Source organism: Nerophis ophidion, linkage group LG05, assembly GCF_033978795.1.
Source record: "Nerophis ophidion isolate RoL-2023_Sa linkage group LG05, RoL_Noph_v1.0, whole genome shotgun sequence".
Classification (NCBI taxonomy): Eukaryota; Metazoa; Chordata; class Actinopteri; order Syngnathiformes; family Syngnathidae; genus Nerophis; species Nerophis ophidion.
Window position 1 is genome coordinate 4,735,303 of NC_084615.1, and position 23,098 is coordinate 4,758,400.

At 44.1% G+C, this 23,098-nt stretch overlaps 1 protein-coding gene across 1 annotated transcript; it reads left to right on the forward strand.

The window, feature by feature from the left end:
* The first annotated feature begins 4,297 nt into the window (after positions 1 to 4,297).
* On the forward strand, positions 4,298 to 8,002 carry egr1 (early growth response 1). The gene is made up of 2 exons (XM_061899754.1): positions 4,298 to 5,189; positions 5,569 to 8,002. The coding sequence occupies exons 1-2, from the start codon at positions 4,979 to 4,981 to the stop codon at positions 6,861 to 6,863; spliced, it is 1,506 nt and encodes a 501-aa protein (XP_061755738.1). The 5' UTR covers positions 4,298 to 4,978; the 3' UTR covers positions 6,864 to 8,002.
* Positions 8,003 to 23,098: the final 15,096 nt, after the last annotated feature.

Here is a 23,098-nt window from a genome sequence, read left to right on the forward strand (position 1 = left end):
CGCTGGCTGACTAAATACTTTTTTGCCCTACTGTACATACATATATACATATATATATATATATATATTTTTTTTTTTTTTTTAATTTTTTTTTATTTATTTAGCTGTAGTCCGACCTTGTAATCAATAAGCTCCTTATTTATTCTCTATCCTCCTGTCGTGGTGCAGACAGGCTCGTACATGCACATGGATGCTAAAATTCCATCATGACCATACGGATAAAAGTTCAAACTATGCGTCACTTTGTATTAGAAATGGCGACAGCGGAGGATTTTAGCATCCACGTGCATGTAGGAGCCAGTCTGCCCCACAACAATAGGATAAACAAAAAATAATGGATTTACTGACTACAACTTTGGACTATAATTGAATAAAAATGAGCGGAAACAGATCACCAACGTTTTGAGCAAGTTTGGAAGTAGTCAAGATTGTTTTATAAATAGCTTCGGCATGCCTCCGATGTTTGATTACAAGAACAGGTACAAACAGGTAAGAAACGTAGGTTTTTTTTTTGCATAATAAGTTTATACAGCTAAAATAGTATTTGTTGCCACCTTTCAATGTGGCTTCCCGTGGGTAAAATATGTCTAGAAGCGTCCCTGATTCCCAGGTACTAGGTTTTGGTACCATAATAATTTAAATGTGAAAGGTGCCATGCATTTCTGTATATAATATAAATGCATTGTATATCAGATGTACACTAACATCCATTTTCTACCGCTTGTCCCTCTCCGCACACCCTCGACAAGTCAATCAATCAATCAATCAATGTTTACTTATATAGCCCTAAATCACTAGTGTCTCAAAGGGCTGCACAAACCACTACAACATCCTCGGTAGGCCCACATAAGGGCGAGGAAAACTCACACCCAGTGGGACGTCGGTGACAATGATGACTATGAGAACCTTGGAGAGGAGGAAAGCAATGGATGTCGAGCGGGTCTAACATGATACTGTGAAAGTTCAATCCATAATGGATCCAACACAGTCGCGAGAGTCCAGTCCAAAGCGGATCCAACACAGCAGCGAGAGTCCCGTTCACAGCGGAGCCAGCAGGAAACCATCCCAAGCGGAGGCAGATCAGCAGCGCAGAGATGTCCCCAGCCGATACACAGGCAAGCAGTACATGGCCACCGGATCGGACCGGACCCCCTCCACAAGGGAGCGTGGGACATAGAAGAAAAAGAAAAGAAACGGCAGATCAACTGGTCTAAAAGGGGAGTCTACATGCTATGCTAGTCGCCACATGATATGTTAATTTGATTCATAGTTTGTATTATTGAGCATCAGTATATATATTTTTTTTTATTTACTAATCTACTTATACTGAACACGCAGACCAGACTTAAAAGTTACAAAATATTTTTTTTTCCCTCCAAGATTGACCCAAAGTGCATTAGTTCCTTTCAATGAATGAAAATAAATCAGAAGACTGTGCGTCACTTTTGTATTAGAAATGGCAACAGCGGAGGATTTTAGCATCCACGTGCATGTAGGAGCCAGTCTGCCCCACAACAATACGATATACAAAAAATAATGGACCAACTGACTACAACTTTGGACTATAATTGAATAAAAATGAGCAGAAACAGATCACCAAAGTTTTGAGCAAGTTGGGAAGTGGTCAAGATTGTTTTATAAGTAGCTTCGGCATGCCTCCGATGTTTGATTTCAAATTCCGGGTACCCAAATACACAAGAACGGGTACCAACAGGTAAGAAACGTATGGTTTTTTTTGCATAATAAAAGTAAAATAAAGTTTATACAACTAAAATAGTATTTGTTGCCACCTTTTAATGTGGCTTCCCGTGGGTAAAATATGTCTAGAACCGTCCCTGATTCCCAGATACTAGGTTTTTGTACCATAATAATTTAAATGTGAAATGCATCGTATATCAAATGTATACTAACATCAATTTTCTACCGCTTGTCCCTCTCGGCACACCCTCGACAAGTCTCCAAATGATATGTTAATTTTATTCACAGTTTGTATTATTGAGCATCATTTTTTTTTTTAATAATCTACTTATACTAAACACGCAGACCAAACTTAAAAGTTACAAAATATTTTTTTTTTCCTCCAAGATTGACCCAAAGTGCATTAGTTCCTTTCAATGAATGAAAATAAATCAGAAGACTGTGCGTCACTTTGTATTAGAAATGGCAACAGCGGAGGATTTTAGCATCCACGTGCATGTAGGAGCCAGTCTGCCCCACAACAATAGGATATACAAAAAATAATGGACTTACTGACTACAACTTTGGACTATAATTGAATAAAAATGAGCAGAAACAGATCACCAAAGTTTTGAGCAAGTTTGGAAGTGGTCAAGATTGTTTTATAAATAGCTTCGGCATGCCTCCGATGTTTGATTTCAAATTCCGGGTACCCAAATACACAAGAACGGGTACCAACAGGTAAGAAACGTATGTTTTTTTTTGCATAATAAGTTTATACAACTAAAATAGTATTTGTTGCCACGTTTTAATGTGGCTTCCCGTGGGTAAAATATGTCCAGAACCGTCCCTGATTCCCAGGTACTAGGTTTTGGTACCATAATAATTTAAATGTGAAAGGTGCCATGCATTTCTGTATATAATATAAATGCATTGTATATCAGATGTACACTAACATCCATTTTCTACCGCTTGTCCCTATCGGCACACCCTCGACAAGTCAATCAATCAATCAATCAATGTTTACTTATATAGCCCTAAATCACTAGTGTCTCAAAGGGCTGCACAAACCACTACCACATCCTCGGTAGGCCCACATAAGGGCAAGGAAAACTCACACCCAGTGGGACGTCGGTGACAATGATGACTATGAGAACCTTGGAGAGGAGGAAAGCAATGGATGTCGAGCGGGTCTAACATGATACTGTGAAAGTTCAATCCATAATGGATCCAACACAGTCGCGAGAGTCCAGTCCAAAGCGGATCCGACACAGCAGCGAGAGTGCCGTTCACAGCGGAGCCAGCAGGAAACCATCCCAAGCGGAGGCGGATCAGCAGCGCAGAGATGTCCCCAGTTGATACACAGGTAAGCAGTACATGGCCACCGGATCGGACCGGACCCCCTCCACAAGGGAGAGTGGGACATAGAAGAAAAAGAAAAGAAACGGCAGATCAACTGGTCTAAAAGGGGAGTCTACATGCTATGCTAGTCGCCACATGATATGTTAATTTGATTCATAGTTTGTATTATTGAGCATCAGTATATATATTTTTATTTATTTACTAATCTACTTATACTGAACACGCAGACCAGACTTAAAAGTTACAAAATATTTTTTTTTTTCCTCCAAGATTGACCCAAAGTGTATTAGTTCCTTTCAATGAATGAAAATAAATCAGAAGACTGTGCGTCACTTTGTATTAGAAATGGCAACAGCGGAGGATTTTAGCATCCACGTGAATGTAGGAGCCAGTCTGCCCCACAACAATACGATATACAAAAAATAATGGACCAACTGACTACAACTTTGGACTATAATTGAATAAAAATGAGCAGAAACAGATCACCAAAGTTTTGAGCAAGTTTGGAAGTAGTCAAGATTGTTTTATAAATAGCTTCGGCATGCCTCCGATGTTTGATTTCAAATTCCGGGTACCCAAATACACAAGAACGGGTACCAACAGGTAAGAAACGTATGTTTTTTTTTTGCATAATAAGTTTATACAACTAAAATAGTATTTGTTGCCACCTTTTAATGTGGCTTCCCGTGGGTAAAATATGTCTAGAACCGTCCCTGATTCCCAGATACTAGGTTTTTGTACCATAATAATTTAAATGTGAAATGCATTGTATATCAAATGTATACCAACATCAATTTTCTACCGCTTGTCCCTCTCGGCACACCCTCGACAAGTCTCCAAATGATATGTTAATTTGATTCACAGTTTGTATTATTGAGCATCATTTTTTTTTTTAATAATCTACTTATACTAAACACGCAGACCAAACTTAAAAGTTACAAAATATTTTTTTTTTCCTCCAAGATTGACCCAAAGTGCATTAGTTCCTTTCAATGAATGAAAATAAATCAGAAGACTGTGCTGCAGACATTACTTATTGAGAGCTCTTGCCATGATTTACTCTCCAGACTCGCTCTTTGCCAAAAAAAAAAAAAAAGAGCGCCGCCTCAGGAAGTCCCAAACAAGGGCAGAGAACTGGAACCCGACCGGAACATGCCCTTATGTGGTCATGACCTTACAAGGCGCGGCGGAGCGGGCTTTCCGGCAGCGGCACAGATGGGAAATCTGAAAGAAATCCGCGGGCAGGACGGCGAGAGCGCGACAATTCCGGCGCTGACTTATTGAGCTTTTACGATACAAAGACACGAGCATTTGGCTCGGAATAAGACTCTTTGCAAATTTACTGCCGAAGCTTTAATATTAAGTCTCACCGCGCTCTGCTTTTCCCTCCAGGCCGGCGTCATGTGTCCTCCACCGCAGTGACTAAATATGGGCTTCCTCCGCCCCATATATGGACATCTACGTCACGGAGAGAAGGTTTATAAGCCGCGGGAAACCTTTCGGCTCAGAGACAGCCCTGAGAGCCCACAAGAGCAACTATTAGAGCAGACAGGGAAACACATAGACCTCCCAAACATCACAAACAAAAGTAAAAAGTCAACAAACATCAAATCCAAAAGGGTTAATACCCGACTGGAAAAAAATATATATATTATAAAAAAAAAAAAAAAAAACACAATCAAGCTCTATTTTGTTTATTCATTTTTGCAAATGAGTATAAAGGACACTTTTGATTTTTTCCAAAAAAAACCCCGGCACGACAAAAAAGACAACTGGATCTTTTACTCGTCTCTGAGACAGAAGGGACACTGAAAGGACAAGCGGCGCTCCAAGAGGATCGAGCACAGCACAGCAGCATCCATCAGCAGACGGAGGGAGCCGTGCGGCTCTTCCCTTCCAGCCTCCGGCTTCCAGTCAGCAGCAGCAGCAGCAGCAGAGGATGGCTGCGGCCAAGACCGAGATGATCCTCCCGACCCTGCAGATCTCTGAGCCCTTGAGCTTCCCTCACTCCCCCATGGATAACTACCCCAAGCTGGAGGAGGTGATGATGCTCAGCCCGGCGGGGACACCTTTCCTCACAGCCTCCGCGCCCGAAGGTGCCGGCTTCGGCTCTGGGGAACCGGGGGAGCAGTACGACCACCTTGCTGGAGGTGAGGTCCGCTTTAAAATCCTCATATAAGACCTGGCTAGTAAGCAAACATGTGGTGTTAATGCAATTACCTTCGACAACTTTGCCGCCATAGCGACTATAATTTTCGGTGTTTTAAGATTGAATTGTGACTTTGTGAAATAGGTTGGTATTTTGATGAAAATATTGGCAACTCTTCTGCCGCTCGCCTTCAAATTGCATTCCTAAAACCAGCCGAACTGCAGTTTCCGTCATCTATTGCTTCCGGCTTCGAGGAATTGTGCACGTTTAAGGGTGTGTTTGTGAAAGAAGGAACAAAATATGAGTTAGAAGACTAGGGAGAAACTTGGTGAGGAATGAACTTTTGCGATTGTGAGTAACGTGACTTCCTGTCCCCTCAGATACGCTCCCTGACATCCCCTTCAACTGTGACAAGTCGGTGGGGGATCAGACCTACTCCACCCCGCGGCTGCCCCCCATCTCCTACACGGGCCGCTTCACCCTGGAGCCCGCCACCGCCTGCAGCAACAGCCTCTGGGCGGAGCCTATTTTGAACCTGTTTAGCGGCCTGATGGGCAACGCCACTTCCCTGAGCACCTCGTCCTCGTCGTCCGCCCCGACGTCGTCCTCTTCCCCGTCGTCCAGCGCCTCCTCGTTGCAGAGCTCCAGCCTGACGTCCTCCGTCCACCACAGCGAGCCCAACCCCATCTACTCCGCCGCCCCGACCTACTCCAACCCCAACTCTGATATCTTCCCAGACCAAGGTCAAGCCTTCTCCGTCCCCAACGCGGGCGCCCTCTACCCTCCCCCTGCCTACCCTAATGGTAAAACCTGCGGCGCAAGCTTCCCCGTGCCCATGATCCCTGACTACCTGTTCCCTCAGCAGCAAGGGGAGATCAGCCTGGTGCCGCCCGACCAAAAGCCATTCCAGAGTCAGTCAAGCCAGCCCTCTCTCACCCCTCTGTCCACCATCAAGGCCTTCGCCACCCAGACGGGTTCCCAAGACCTGAAGAGCGTCTACCAGTCCCAGCTGATCAAGCCCAGCCGCATGCGCAAGTACCCCACCCGGCCGAGCAAGACCCCGCCCCACGAGAGACCCTACGCCTGCCCGGTGGAAACCTGCGACCGCCGCTTCTCCCGCTCGGACGAGCTGACCCGCCACATCCGCATCCACACGGGCCAGAAGCCCTTCCAGTGTCGCATCTGCATGCGCAACTTCAGCCGCAGCGACCACCTGACCACGCACATCCGCACCCACACGGGCGAGAAGCCCTTCGCCTGCGAGATCTGCGGACGCAAGTTCGCCCGCAGCGACGAGAGGAAGAGGCACACCAAGATCCACCTGCGGCAGAAGGACAAGAAGGCGGAAAAAGCCGGGGCGCTGCCGGCGCAGGCACCCGCGTCGGCGCCCTCGCCCGCCTCCAGCTACCCCTCGCCCATCACCTCATACCCCTCCCCGGTGTCTTCTTACCCGTCCCCCGTCACCTCCTGCTACTCTTCCCCAGCTCACGCTTCCTATCCGTCTCCTTCCATCGCCACCACCTATCCGTCGGTGTCCATGTCCAGCACCTTCCAGACCCAGGTAGCCTCGCCCTTCTCCTCTTCAGTGGTCTCCAACAGCTACAGCTCCCCCGTGCCCACACCACTATCAGACCTGCAGACCACTCTCTCCCCAAGGACGATTGAGATCTGCTAAGTTTCGGAAAGGGACGGCATCCACAGACTGTTATTCCCCCCTTCAAATAGAAAAAAGAAGCACTTTTGGGACGGCTCTCTGCAGCGTCGGGTTAATACTCACATCTAAGGACCGGACAAGGTTTTTGTTTTCTGAGAGTTGAATCCAGCGCTGAGGGGTTCTCGCCTATCAGGTACGCGCGGAACTAAAAAAAAAAAAAGAGAGAAAGTGAAGATTGCCAGCAGCTGCAATGCTCCAGCGCGTCCTAGTCGGCATGCAAACAGTACAAGAGACTCTGACTGAATATACATAAATGTATGTTTATTGTACCCGTGCCATGTTTTCTTCTTATCACTCTTCGCTATCATTGATGTGAACCACAATTTGCATATTTGTATTATTTGAAGTGAGCAAGGCTTTTTTTTTTTTTTTTTTTTTTTTTTTTCTTACTACATAGTGACGATGCTGTGGTGCGTTTTGTTTGGGGGGGGGAAAAAAAAAAAAAAAAAAAAAAAAAAAAGCACTTATGTATTCAAGCATGAGTAGGCGTGATGTTAGTTTCTGTTTGTAAATATCATCCACCGGTACTCTTTTTCTCTCTTTCGCACATGTGACATATCGCTCAGTGGTGTGGACAAACAGAGAAAAGAAAAAAAAAAAGAAAAAAAAAGGACGATTGCTCCGTTATTTGGTGCCTTTTTTCCGGGGGGGGGGGGGGGGGGGAAGCCATGCTGATGTCGTGGATCGGGAGAGAGGATGCGCTGCATCCGGCCTTAAGGACGGAGGGAATATTTTTGTTACAGAATGTAAGTCACAATGAAGGGAGAAAAAAGGGATGCATTTGATCAGAATGTAAGCAAAAAAAAAAAAAAAAAAAAAGAACATTTTAAAGTATATTTTTTATAAAAGTGTAAATATTCGCATCTTTAAAGAGCCAGAATGTTAAAGTTACCTACTGAGTAGGCATGGGATTCCTCTTGTATGTTCTATACATGCAGCTCATTATTTGGTGGTTATCTTTATTTTGTATTTGTGTTGGTTATCAAACAAGTGACTGTTCCTGGCTTCTGAACACGATGAATGCGCTTAACTGCCAATGGAGATATTTGGTGTACACGATATCCTCCCAGAAATGAAATATAAATAAAAATGTGAATATACGCCTGTTTGTTTTGGTGCTTTTATGTTTGTTGAGACGGATTATTGATATTACTTCTTAGTCGTGGATTTTCCTTGAAGCCCAGGCTTGAATGGGAATACATTTACTCGGTGTGATCTGACTGTCCAGAGTCGAGACCCAGGATGGACCGCTCGCCTGTATCGGTTGGGGACATCTCTACGCTGCTGATCCGCTTGAGATGGTTTCCTGTGGACGGGACTCTCACTGCTGTCTTGGAGCCACTATGGATTGAACTTTCACAGTATCATGTTAGACCCGCTCGACATCCATTGCTTTTGGTCCCCTAGAGGGGGCGGGGTTGCCCACATCTGAGGTCCTCTCCAAGGTTTCTCATAGTCAGCATTGTCACTGGCGTCCCACTGGATGTGAATTCTCCCTGCCCACTGGGTGTGAGTTTTCCTTGCCCTTTTGTGGGTTCTTCCGAGGATGTTGTAGTCGTAATGATTTGTGCAGTCCTTTGAGACATTTGTGATTTGGGGCTATATAAATAAACATTGATTGATTGATTGATTGATCTTGATATTTTGCTGCTTTTCAATCAGTGATCATCTTTTTTTTAATGACGCAGGCATTTTTTATCGAAAACTCTCATTTCGTTTTCAGATTTCACGACTCAGAAGCTGTTGCATGCACGGCCTTGTAGTTTTATAAAAGAAGAATTTTTTTTTTTTTTTTTTTTCCCTTTTTTATGCCGTTGGCAGTAAAGGAGAATATTCACAACGGTCTAAGCTGAGCTGTGCATGCATGGATATATTTTTACAGGCTTATTTTTTATATTTTTGGTCTCGAACTTTTTCCACTGAGGGCCAAGCACTGAAAAATCAAAGCAAGCAGGGGCCCGTTTTGATATGTTTTTATTTCAAAAACCAATACAATGTATGTGTAAGAATATACATTTGAGCCTCCACTCAGACTTGAGTCCAGTCAACAATGGATTTAAAATAATAGTGAGAGTCCAGTCCATAGTGGATCTAACATAATAGTGAGAGTCCAGTCCATAGTGGATTCAAAATAATAGTGAGAGTCCAGACCATAGTGGATTTACAATAATAGTGAGAGTCCAGTCCATAGTGGATCTAACATAATAGTGTGAGAGTCCAGTCCATAGTGGATCTAACATAATAGTGTGAGTCCAGTCCATAGTGGATCTAACATAATAGTGAGAGTCCAGTCCATAGTGGATTTAAAATAATAGTGAGAGTCCAGTCCATAGTGGATCTAACATAATAGTGAGAGTCCAGTCCATAGTGGATCTAACATAATAGTGAGAGTCCAGTCCATAGCGGATTTAAAATAATAGTGAGAGTCCAGTCCATAGTGGATCTAACATAATAGTGAGAGTCCAGTCCACAGTGGATCTAAAATAATAGTGAGAGTCCAGTCCATAGTGGATTTAAAATAATAGTGAGAGTCCAGTCCATAGTGGATTCAACATAATAATGAGAGTCCAGACCATAGTGGATCTAACATAATAGTGAGAGTCCAGTCCATAGTGGATCTAACATAATAGTGAGAGTCCAGTCCATAGTGGATTTAAAATAATAGTGAGACTCCAGTCCATAGTGGATCTAACATAATAGTGAGAGTCCAGTCAACAATGGATTTAAAATAATAGTGAGAGTCCAGTCCATAGTTGATTTAAAATAATAGTGAGAGTCCAGTCCATAGTGGATTCAACATAATAATGAGAGTCCAGACCATAGTGGATCTAACATAATAGTGAGAGTCCAGACCATAGTGGATCTAACATAATAGTGAGAGTCCATTCAATAGTGGATCTAACATAATAGTGTGAGAGCCCAGTCCATAGTGGATCTAACATAATAGTGAGAGTCCAGTCCATAGTGGATCTAACATAATAGTGAGAGTCCATTCAATAGTGGATTTAAAATAATAGTGAGAGTCCAGTCCATAGTGGATCTAACATAATAGTGAGAGCCCAGTCCATAGTGGATTTAACATAAAAGGTTTTTTTTTTTAAAAGAAGCCTTTAAAAAAAAATGCTTAAAAACTAGTCCTACTTATTAGGCTGTTTGAGTTTTTATATTGTATTCATTTTTATTATATTTTTATTATTATTATTTTATTAACTTGTATTTATTTTTTAAAACAAAACATTTAATACACTGTAGCACTTTGAGGTTTTTAGCTAAATGTAAAGTGTTTTTGAAATTGGACTATATGACTTGGTCCAAAAAATATTTAAAATGTGTCATTATTTTGTATTATTGTTATTCAAGGTTTAAATCTCTAGATCAGGGTTAGGGAACCTATGGCTCTAGATCCAGATGTGGTTCTTTTAATGACTGCATCTGACTCTCAGATAAATCTGAGCTGACATTGCTTGACATGATAAGTAATGAATAATTGTAGTGTTAAAAATAACGTTCAAAATATAAAACATTCTCATGCATTTTTTATGTTCAAGAAGTTGCGTTAATGGTAAGAAGTCATTTATTTATTATTGGTTCGTGTTGGGCTTGCACCGACATGAGAGGCGGTTTTAGGGTAAAATATTGTTTGTTTTTTCAATTAGTCTCTCAGTTGCTTTTCAGCAATTGTCTTTTTCTCTTTCATCCTCACTCGCGCCCTGGCTCCAGATAAAAAGGCCCAGGTGGGCCGTCTACGCACCCGTCGCTGATTTTGAGGCCGATCCTGGCAACATCCCGCTTTGCTGCAGGCCGGCAGGCCACGCCCCCTCCACAGTTAGCTTCAGAATAACAATGTTATTACAAAGAATAAGAGACCTATTAAACTCTGGAAATGTTAGTCTTACTTAAAAATGCACGCGTTTAGTTGTGCTCAGTGTTAATAAAAAAACATTATATGGCTCTTAGGGAAATACATTTTAAAATATTTGGCTTCTTGGCTCTCTCAGCCAAAAAAGGTTCCCGACCCCTGCTCTGGATCGACATTAGGTCTATCTGTCAATATTACGTTTTTAAAGATTTAAGTTGTATGCCCTTTTTGTCAAAGAAAACCCTGTTTTGTTATGGAAAAAAAACACAAAATATGCAATAGTTTACCGCAATAGAATTTTAAAGTGGAATATTTGAGATTATAGAATAATTGGAGCCTTAAAAATGTCAACACATACCACCATTGATTTTAATTTGTTATTATTTTTCTAGCCATGACAGAAAAAAATCGCACTAAAATTATTGGGGATTCAAAATTAATTAAAAATAAAAAACATTTTTTTTTTTTTTACTGTATACTTTAAACACAATCGTCTCGAGATCAACTTTAGATCCATTAGTCAATTATAACTTTTATTGTTGTTTATGTTTTTTGTTTGTTCTTATTAGGCCCTTCTTTAGAAAAAACGACTTAGTTTTTTATAAGGCAAACAAAAAATATGCAACATTTTCCCACAAAAATATCTTAAAGTGGAAAATTTAATGTGACATTGATTTTGATTCATTATTATTTTAAAGAAAATAACAGCCTGCATGGCATCTTTGTGTTATTAGAGGAAACATTGCAACATTTTCTTGTCACATTTATACCACTTGTTCTGTTTTTTATGTTTTTAATCGTATTTTTAGGGCCGTTAAAAAAATGGCCCCCGGGCCACGCTTTGGACACCCCAGTTTTAAGTATACCTGGGGAGATGATAGGCACACAGACGGGGGATTTAACAACCATCACTATGGACTGGGCTCTCGCTATTATGTTAGATCCACTGTGGACTGGACTCTCGCTATTATGTTAGATCCACTATGGACTGGACTCTCACACCATTATGTTAGGTCCACTATGGACTGGACTCTCACACCATTATGTTAGGTCCACTATGGACTGGACTCTCACCATTATGTTAGATCCACTATGGACTGGACTCTCACTATTATGTTAGATCCACTATGGACTGGACTCTCACTATTATGTTAGATCCACTATGAACTGGACTCTCACACTATTATGTTAGATCCACTATGGACTAGACTCTCACAATATTATGTTAGATCCACGATGGACTGGACTATTCCACTATTATGTTATATCCACTATGGACTGGACTCTCACAGTATTATGTTAGATCCACTATGGACTGGACTCTCACTATTATGTTAGATCCACTATGGACTGGAGTCTCACTATTATGTTAGATCCACTATGGACTGGACTTTCACTATTATGTTAGATCCACTATGGACTGGACTCTCACTATTATGTTAGATCCACTATGAATAGACTCTCACTAGTATGTTAGATCCACTATGGACTGGACTCTCACTATTATGTTAGATCCACTATGGACTGGACTCTCACACCATTATGTTAGGTCCACTATGGACTGGACTCTCGCTATTATGTTAGATCCACTATGGACTGGATTCTCACTATTATGTTAGATCCACTATGGACTGGACTCTCACTATTATGTTAGATCCACTATGGACTGGACTCTCACACTATTATGTTAGGTCCACTATGGACTGGACTCTCACCATTATGTTAGATCCACTATGGACTGGACTCTCACTATTATGTTAGATCCACTATGGACTGGACCCTCACAATATTATGTTAGATCCACTATGGACTGGACTCTCTCACTATTATGTTAGATCCACTATGGACTGGACTCTCACACTATTATGTTAGATCTACTATGGACTGGACTCTCACACTATTATGTTAGGTCCACTATGGACTGGACTCTCACCATTATGTTAGATCCACTATGGACTGGACTCTCACTATTATGTTAGATCCACTATGGACTGGACCCTCACTATTATGTTAGATCCACTATGGACTAGACTCTCACAATATTATGCTTGATCCACTCAACGTCCATTGCACCGGTTCTTGGGGGAAAAAGGTTTCTCATTGTCATCTCATTAGATTGACTTTTTTCCTTGCCCTGATGTGGGATCGGAGCCGAGGATGTTGTTGTGGCTTGAGCAGCCCTTTGAGACACTGGTGATTTAGGGCTATATAAGTAAACTTAGAAGAATATTACACAAAGTATTCTCATGTTGTTATTTGTTCTCCCCTTGTATGAACACACCATAGCAAACGTGATTAAGGCACCCCTGACCTCATCAATACCCTAATACAGGGTTCACAACTGCCGGCCCGAATTTATACTGGAGACGTCAAAGAAGAAAGCTGTAGGTGGGAAGCGGTGTATTGCGGCTGCCTTTAGCAACACAAACACAGCCGGTGTTTCCTTGTTTACATTCCCGAAAGATGACGGTGAAGCTTTACTATGGAACAGAGCGGTCAAGCGGACATGGTTCCCTACCACATGTCGACCGGCAGGTTTCGGCGAGAAAATGGTGGTAATAAGTCGGCTCTTACCGTAGACATGAGTGGAGAGCTTGCGTCGTTCTTCCTGCACCTGTCAAAGAGGCAGCTGCGGACTCTCCTGCCTCCTCCCACCGGCCGCCCCTGACCGTCGGATGTTTCCAACGTGGAGGAAGCATCGGCTGCCTTCGCCTCGTCGAGAAACGTGGCTTCCCTCAGAGACACTGGCGGTCACCACACCCCTCCGACCTTCAGGTTGTAAAGGTACGACCATATAATCTCACTAAAACAATAGTAACACAATAAAGAGATAAGTGTTTAGGGCACGTCCAACCGGGAGGAGGCCACGGGGAAGACCCAGGACACGTTGGGAAGACTATCAATCAATCAATCAATGTTTATTTATATAGCCCCAAATCACAAATGTCTCAAAGGACTGCACAAATCATTACGACTACAACATCCTCGGAAGAACCCACAAAAGGGCAAGGAAAACTCACACCCAGTGGGCAGGGAGAATTCACATCCAGTGGGACGCCAGTGACAATGCTGACTATGAGAAACCTTGGAGAGGACCTCAGATGTGGGCAACCCCCCACCCCCCTCTAGGGGACCGAAAGCAATGGATGTCGAGCGGGTCTAACATGATACTGTGAAAGTTCAACCCATAGTGGCTCCAAGACAGCAGCGAGAGTCCCGTCCACAGGAAACCATCTCAAGCGGAGGCGGATCAGCAGCATAGAGATGTCCCCAACCGATACACAGGCGAGCGGTCCATCCTGGGTCCCCGACGAGCGGTCCATCCTGGGTCTCGACTCTGGACAGCCAGTACTTCATCCATGGTCATCGGACCAGACCCCCTCCACAAGGGATGGGGGGACATAGGAGAAAAAAGAAAAGAAGCGGCAGATCAACTGGTCTAAAAAGGAGGTCTATTTAACGGCTAGAGTATACAGATGAGTTTTAAGGTGAGACTTAAATGCTTCTACTGAGGTAGCATCTCGAACTGTTACCGGGAGGACATTCCAGAGTACTGGAGCCAGACGGAAAACGCTCTATAGCCCGCAGACTTTTTTTGGGCTCTAGGAATCACTAATAAGCCGGAGTCTTTTGAACGCAGATTTCTTGCCGGGACATACGGTACAATACAATCGGCAATCAGCCTGGGAACGCCTCGGGATCCCCCGGGAAGAGCTGGACGAAGTGGCTGGGGAGAGGGAAGTCTGGGCTTCCCTGCTTAGGCTGCTACCCCCGCGACCCGACCTCGGATAAGCGGAAGAAGATGGATGGATGGATGGGATTTTACAGAATTATCCTAGTAAATGTGTCTAATAACATCTGGATTGCTCTGCCGTCAAGTTTTTTTTTTTTCTAGTCCTTCACTCTCACTTTCCTCATCCACGAATCTTTATTAATGGGGAAATCGTTGCTTTCTCGGTCCGAATTGCTCTAGTTGCTGGTGGCCAAGATTGTAAACAATGTTTAGATGTGAGGAGCTCCACAACTTGTGACATCACGGGCACATCGTCTGCTACTTCCGGTACAGGCAAGGCTTTTTTATTAGCGACCAAAAGTTGCGAACTTTGTCGTGGATGTTCTCTACTAAATCCTTTCAGCAAAAATATGGCAATATGGCGAAATGATCAAGTATGACACATAGAATGGACCTGCTATCCCCGTTTAAATAAGAACATCTCATTTCAGTAGATCTTTAAATAGCATTCCGGCTCCTACAGCTGGTGTTAATACGGTCTCTGCCTGCAAAAAACGAAGCCTCGTCCTGCAGCTTTCAACATCAAGACCGTCCGTGTTGCTTTTCAGTCTCGCTCATGTAAAGTGAAAACATTCCAACGAGTGGTCGTTACAGCCCGGGGGCTTGATGCGTCGCGCTCCATTAGCTGACCGCGCCAAGGATGGACGGCCGCGACAGCGGGGCAAAAAAAGTATTTAGTCAGCCAGCGATTGTGCAAGTTCTCCCACTTAAAACGAGGACAGAGGTCTGTCATTTTCATCATAGGTACACTTCAACTGTGAGAGACAGAATGTGGAAAAAAAAATCCAGGAATTCACATTGTAGGAATTTTAAAGAATTTATTTCTAAATTATGGTGGAAAAGAAGTATTTAGTCAATTCAAAAAAGGAAGTTTTCTGACTCTCGCAGACCTGTAACTTCTTCTTTAAGACGCTCTTCTGTCTTCCACTCATTACCTGTATCAATGGCACTTGTTTGAACTCGTTATCTGTATAAAAGACACCTGTCCACAGCCTCAAACAGTCAGACTCCAAACTCCACTATGGCCAAGACCAAAGAGCTGTCAAAGGACACCAGGAAAAGAATGGTAGACCTGCACCGGACTGGGAAGAGTGAATCTACAATAGGCAAGCATCTTGGTGTGAAAAAATCAACAGTGGGAGCAATTATCAGAAAATGGAAGACTTACAAGACCACTGATAATCTCCCTCGATCTGGGGCTCCACGCAAGAACTCATCCTGTGGGGTCAAAATGATCATGAGAACGGTGAGCAAAATGACCTGCAAAGAGCTGGGACCAAAGTAATAAAGGTTACCAGCAGTTACACACTACACCGACAGGGAATCACATCCTGCAGTGCCAGACGTGTCCCCCTGCTTAAGCCAGTAGATGTCCAGGCCCGTCTGAAGTTTGCCAGAGAGCACATGGCAGGGTTTTTGTAATTTGTTTTATTTTATTTGGGATGGCGTGGCGCAATGGAAGAGTGGCCGTGCGCAACCCGAGGGTCCCTGGTTCAATCCCCACCTAGTACCAACCTCGTCACGTCCGTTGTGTCCTGAGCAAGACATTTCACCCTTGCTCCTGATGGGTGCTGGCTAGCGCCTTGCATGGCAGCTCCCTCCATCAGTGTGTGAATGTGTGTGTGAATGGGTAAATGTGGAAGTAGTGTCAAAGCGCTTTGAGTACCTTGAAGGTAGAAAAGCGCTATACAAGTACAACCCATTTATCATTTATTTATCTATTTGTTTTTTGTTTGTTTGTCATAAAAAAGGGAGGCTTTCTGGGTTGGTGCACTAATTGTAAGGGTATCTTGTTTGTTTTTTTGTTGATTTAATAAAAATAAAAAATAAAAATAAAAATAATAAAAAAATAATAAAATATTCTTCTGCAGCCTGGTGGATTCTTTTTTTTTTTTTCTTTTTTTTTTCCTTTGTCATGAAAAAAGTAGGTTTTTGTCATAAAAAAGGGAGTTTTTTGGGGGGTTGGTGCACTAATTGTAAGTGTATCTTGTGTTTTTTATGTTGATTTAATAAAAATAAAAATATATAATTTTTTTTTGTAATTAAAATAAATACAAAAATAAAAATACATAAATAAATAAAAATTCTGCGGCCCGGTGGATTCTTTTTTTTTTTTTTTTTTTTTTGAAAAAGGTAGGTTTTTTTCATGAAAAAGGGAGTTTTTGGGGGGGGGTTGGTGAACTAATTGTAAGTGTATCTTGTGTTTTTATGTTGATTTAATAAAAATTAAAATATATACATTTTTAATTAAAATGATTAAAAATATATATATATATATATATATTTTGCGGCCCGGTGGATTCTTTTTTTATTTACTTTTTTTTTTTTTTACTTTGTCATGAAAAAGGGAGTTTTTTGGGTTGGTGCACTAATTGGAAGTGTATCTTGTGTTTTTTATGTTGATTTAATAAAAAAAAAAAAAAAAAAAAAAATATATATATATATATATATATATATATTTTTTTTTTTTTTTATTAAAATAAAAAATAAAAATAAAAATACATTAATAAAAAATTATTCTGCGGCCCGGTGGATTACCTACTTTTTTTTTTTTTCTTTTTTGAAAAAGGTAGGGAATCTCATCCTGCAGTGCCAGACGTGTCCCCCTGCTTAAGCCAGTGCATGTCCGGGCCCGTCGGAAGTTTGCCAGAGAGCACATGGGAGAATGTCATGTGGTCTGATCAAACCAAAATACAACTTTTTGGTATAAACTCAACTTGTCGTGTTTGGAGGAAGAAGAATACCGAGTTGCATCCCAAGAAAACCACACCTACTGTGAAGCATTGGGGATGGAAACATCATGCTTTGGGGTTGTTTTTCTGCTAAGGGGACAGGACGATTGATCCGTGTTAAGGAAAGAATGAATGGGGCCATGTATCGTGAGATTTTGAGCCAAAACCTCCTTCTGAGGGGGGGCGGTACAGCTCGGTTCGTAGAGCAGCAGTGCCAGCAACTTGAGGGTTGCAGGTTCGATCCCCGCTTCTGCCATCCTAGTCACTGCCGTTGCAAGACACTTTACCCACCTGCTCCCAGTGCCACCCACACTGGTTTAAGTGTAACTTAGATATTGGGTTTCACTATGTAAAGCGCTTTAAAGGGGAACATTATCACAATTTGAAAAGGGTTAAAAACAATAAAAATCAGTTCCCAGTGGCTTGTTTTTTTTTTCGAATTTTTTTTCAAAATTTTACCGGTCCCGGAATAGTGCCTTATTTTCGCTATCTTCGAAACCCCTATCCATTTCCCTGTGACGTCACACAGTGCTGCCAACACAAACAACATGGCGGTTACCACAGCAAGATATAGCGACATTAGCTCGGATTCAGACTCGGATTTCAGCAGTTTAAGCGATTCAACAGATTAGGCATGTATTGAAACAGATGGTCGGAGTATGGAGGCAGATAGCGAAAACGAAATTGAAGAAGAAATTGAAGCTATTGAGCGAATAGCTATCGACGCTATTCGGCCATAGCATGGGTGAACCTAATGAAGTGGCCCATAGCATAGCTGCCTTATTAGCATCGCCGTTAAAATGTGCGGACCAAACGATCAGGACTTTCGCATCTTGTGACACTGGAGCAACTTAAATCCGTCGATTGGTAAGTGTTTGTTTCGCATTAAAAGTGGGTATCTAGTTTCAAATGTACATACAGCCAGCGTAAATAGCATGTTAGCATCGATTAGCTGGCAGTCATGCTGCGACCAAATATGTCTGATTAGCACAGAAGTCAACAACATCAACAAAACTCACCTTTGTGATTTCGTTGACTTAATGGTTGCAAATGCATCTGCAGGTTATCCATACATCTCTGTGCCATGTCTGTCTTAGCATCGCCGGTCAAATGTGAAGACACTCTGGCAAATTCAATGGAGGTCTGGCAGTAGATTTCTTGCCAGTGGTGCAACTTGAATCCCTCCCTGTTAGTGTTGTTACACCCTCCGACAACACACCGACCAGCCATGATGTCTCCAAGGTTCCAAAAAATAGTCGGAAAAACGGAAAATAACAGAGCTGAGACCCGTGTGTTTGTAATGTGAAAATGAAAATGGCGGCTGTGTTACCTCGGCGACGTCACATTCTGACGTCATCGCTAAAAGAGCGATAAACAGAAAGGAGTTTAATTCGCCAAAATTCACCCATTTAGAGTTCGGAAATCGGTTAAAAAAATACATGGTCTTTTTTCTGCACCATCAAGGTATATATTGACGCTTGCATAGGTTCGGTTATAATGTTCCCCTTTGAGTCACTTTGAGAAAAGCGCTATATAAATATAATTCACCTCACTAATTCACTTCTATCAGTGAGAGTTTACTTATTTTCCACCGTAATTTACAAATACTTGCACATTTGGTGGCTGACTAAATACTTTTTTTTGCCCCACTGTATGCCAGGGGAGCGGCGTTGCCCTTCCCTCCGACTGGAGTCTCTCTCCGTCACGCCGGGGATGAAGTCGCGGATTTCGCTCTTTTTTTTTGTGTAAGCCGGAGCGGAGCCACCTCAAGCCCCCGATGGGCTTCCACATCATGAGAGATGCCTTTGTTCAAAAATGTATTTGTTCTCCTATTCTTTTTGGAAGCTGTGTAATACCCCCCCAAAAAAAGAGGAGCTGGGGGGAGGAAAAGTAGCACGCTCTCTCCCACAGTGGTCCCATCCCATCCCGGTACCACCACTCTCCCTCTCCGTCTCCACTCGGCTTGTGCAAAAGATGCTAATGATGCCCCTCTCCTCCACATTCTGATGCAAGGTCTGTCTCCACTTTTCCCTTTCATCCGCATACAAATGTGCTCTTATTGCCTCTTGGCCCTCAGGCCTTTTAAGATGCCTTTTTGAAATATGCCGTTTGATAAGCACATCATTGGCCAAGTCCCCGCAGTGATTAGAGCGCTCTTTAATGTGAGCAAGTTAGAGGGTGAATGAGGGGCTCGGGGGCCGGCAGCCATCCGTTCTCCTGCGCCGACCCTCTTTGACACGTCGCAGGCCGCCCAGGGGGGTCGGGGGAACCGAGGTTGGTGCCGTCCCGGTTGCCGTCCCAGAGACAAGGTGAAAAATCGTCTATTCCATCTCAAGGGTTGTCATGTTTTTTAAATATGCTTTACTGATCTCGGCTTCTGAGCCGTATAGTTCCTCGCCGGGATTTAGATTTCAGTCATCAGGAGCTTCCTCTTGTTCCGACACCTGTTGAGCCTTTCGGGAGAAGTGGGTTAGAGTTAAGAAACTTTGTTCCCGTCTCCGTCAGACACATTTCAGGTAGGTTGCAACACTCGTTTGAGAGTTCTGAGACAAAATAATAATAATAATTCATGGGTTGGATTTAGGGAAGAATGATGGAAGAGTACGAAGGTCCTGAGTAGGCCTAGGTTCAATCCCAGGCTCGAGATCTTTCCGTGTGGGGTTTGCATGTTCTCCCCGTGACTGCGTGGGTTCCCTCCGGGTACTCCGGCTTCCTCCCACCTCCAAAGACTGGGGATAGGTTGATTGGCAACACTAAAGTGGCCCTGAGTGTGAATGTAGTCCGTCTATCTGTGTTGGCCCTGCTATGAGGTGGCGACTGGTCCAGGGTGTAGCCCACCTTCCACCCTATTGTAGCTGAGACAGGCACCAGCGCCCCCGCGGCCCGAAATGGATGGATGGAATGGGTCTTGTCAGGACAGTCATCAGGAGCTTCCTCCTGTTCCGACACCTGTTGAGCCTTTCGGGAGAAGTGGGTTAGAGTTAAGAAACTTTGGTCCCGTCTCCGTCAGACACATTTCAGGTAGGTTGCAACACTCGTTTGAGAGTTCTGAGACAAAATTATAATAATAATTAATGGGTTAAATTTAGGGAAGCACGATGGAAGAGTACGAAGGTCCTGAGTAGGCCTGGGTTCAATCTGTGTGGGGTTTGCATGTCCTCCCCGTGACTGCGTGGGTTCCCTCCGGGTACTTCGGCTTCCTTCCACCTCCAAAGACTGGGGATAGGTTGATTGGCAACACTAAAGTGGCCCTGAGTGTGAATGTTGTCCGTCTATCTGTGTTGGCCCTGCTATGAGGTGGCGACTGGTCCAGGGTGTAGCCCACCTTCCACCCGATTGTAGCTGAGATAGGCACCAGCGCCCCCGCGGCCCGAAATGGATGGATGGATGGGTCTCATCAGGACAGTCATCAGGAGCTTCCTCCTGTTCCGACACCTGTTGAGCCTTTCGGGAGAAGTGGGTTAGAGTTAAGAAACTTTGTTCCCGTCTCCGTCAGACACATTTCAGGTAGGTTGCAACACTCGTTTGAGAGTTCTGAGACAAAATAATAATAATAATTAATGGGTTAGATTTAGGGAAGCACGATGGAAGAGCACGAAGGTCCTGAGTAGGCCTGGGTTCAATCTGTGGGGGTTTGCATGTCCTTCCCGTGACTGCATGGGTTCCCTCTGGGTACTCCGGCTTCCTCCCACCGCCAAAGACTGTGGATAGGTTGATTGGCAACACTAAAGTGGCCCTGAGTGTGAATGTTGTCCGTCTATCTGTGTTGGCCCTGCTATGAGGTGGTGACTGGTCCAGGGTGTAGCCCACCTTCCACCCGATTGTAGCTGAGATAGGCACCAGCGCCCCCGCGACCCGAAATGGATGGATGGAATGGGTCTCGTCAGGACAGTCATCAGGAGCTTCCTCCTGTTCCGACACCTGTTGAACCTTTCGGGAGAAGTGGGTTAGAGTTAAGAAACGTTGTTCCCGTCTCCATCAGACACATTTCAGGTAGGTTGCAACACTCGTTTGAGAGTTCTGAGACAAAATTATAATAATAATTAATGGGTTAAATTTAGGGAAGCACGATGGAAGAGTACGAAGGTCCTGAGTAGGCCTGGGTTCAATCTGTGTGGGGTTTGCATGTCCTCCCCGTGACTGCGTGGGTTCCCTCCGGGTACTTCGGCTTCCTTCCACCTCCAAAGACTGGGGATAGGTTGATTGGCAACACTAAAGTGGCCCTGAGTGTGAATGTTGTCCGTCTATCTGTGTTGGCCCTGCTATGAGGTGGCGACTGGTCCAGGGTGTAGCCCACCTTCCACCCGATTGTAGCTGAGATAGGCACCAGCGCCCCCGCGGCCCGAAATGGATGGATGGATGGGTCTCATCAGGACAGTCATCAGGAGCTTCCTCCTGTTCCGACACCTGTTGAGCCTTTCGGGAGAAGTGGGTTAGAGTTAAGAAACTTTGTTCCCGTCTCCGTCAGACACATTTCAGGTAGGTTGCAACACTCGTTTGAGAGTTCTGAGACAAAATAATAATAATAATTAATGGGTTAGATTTAGGGAAGCACGATGGAAGAGCACGAAGGTCCTGAGTAGGCCTGGGTTCAATCTGTGGGGGTTTGCATGTCCTTCCCGTGACTGCATGGGTTCCCTCTGGGTACTCCGGCTTCCTCCCACCGCCAAAGACTGTGGATAGGTTGATTGGCAACACTAAAGTGGCCCTGAGTGTGAATGTTGTCCGTCTATCTGTGTTGGCCCTGCTATGAGGTGGTGACTGGTCCAGGGTGTAGCCCACCTTCCACCCGATTGTAGCTGAGATAGGCACCAGCGCCCCCGCGACCCGAAATGGATGGATGGAATGGGTCTCGTCAGGACAGTCATCAGGAGCTTCCTCCTGTTCCGACACCTGTTGAACCTTTCGGGAGAAGTGGGTTAGAGTTAAGAAACGTTGTTCCCGTCTCCATCAGACACATTTCAGGTAGGTTGCAACACTCGTTTGAGAGTTCTGAGACAAAATAATAATAATAATTCACGGGTTAGATTTAGGGAAGAACGATGGAAGAGTACGAAGGTCCTGAGTAGGCCGGGGTTCAATCCCAGGCTCGGGATCTTTCTGTGTGGGGTTTGCATGTTCTCCCCGTGACTGCGTGGGTTCCCTCCGGGTACTCCGGCTTCCTCCCACCTCCAAAGACTGTGGATAGGTTGATTGGCAACACTAAAGTGGCCCTGAGTGTGAATGTTGTCCGTCTATCTGTGTTGGCCCTGCTATGAGGTGGCGACTGGTCCAGGGTGTAGCCCACCTTCCACCCGATTGTAGCTGAGATAGGCACCAGCGCCCCCGCGGCCCGAAATGGATGGATGGAATTGGTCTCGTCAGGACAGTCATCAGGAGCTTCCTCTTGTTCCGACACCTGTTGAGCCTTTCGGGAGAAGTGGGTTAGAGTTAAGAAACTTTGTTCCCGTCTCCGCCAGACACATTTCAGGTAGGTTGCAACACTCGTTTGAGAGTTCTGAGACAAAATAATAATAATAATTAATGGGTTAGATTTAGGGAAGCACGATGGAAGAGTACGAAGGTCCTGAGTAGGCCTGGGTTCAATCTGTGTGGGGTTTGCATGTCCTTCCCGTGACTGCGTGGGTTCCCTCTGGGTACTCCGGCTTCCTCCCACCTCCAAAGACTGTGGATAGGTTGATTGGCAACACTAAAGTGGCCCTGAGTGTGAATGTTGTCCGTCTATCTGTGTTGGCCCTGCTATGAGGTGGCGACTGGTCCAGGGTGTAGCCCACCTTCCACCCGATTGTAGCTGAGATAGGCACCAGCGCCA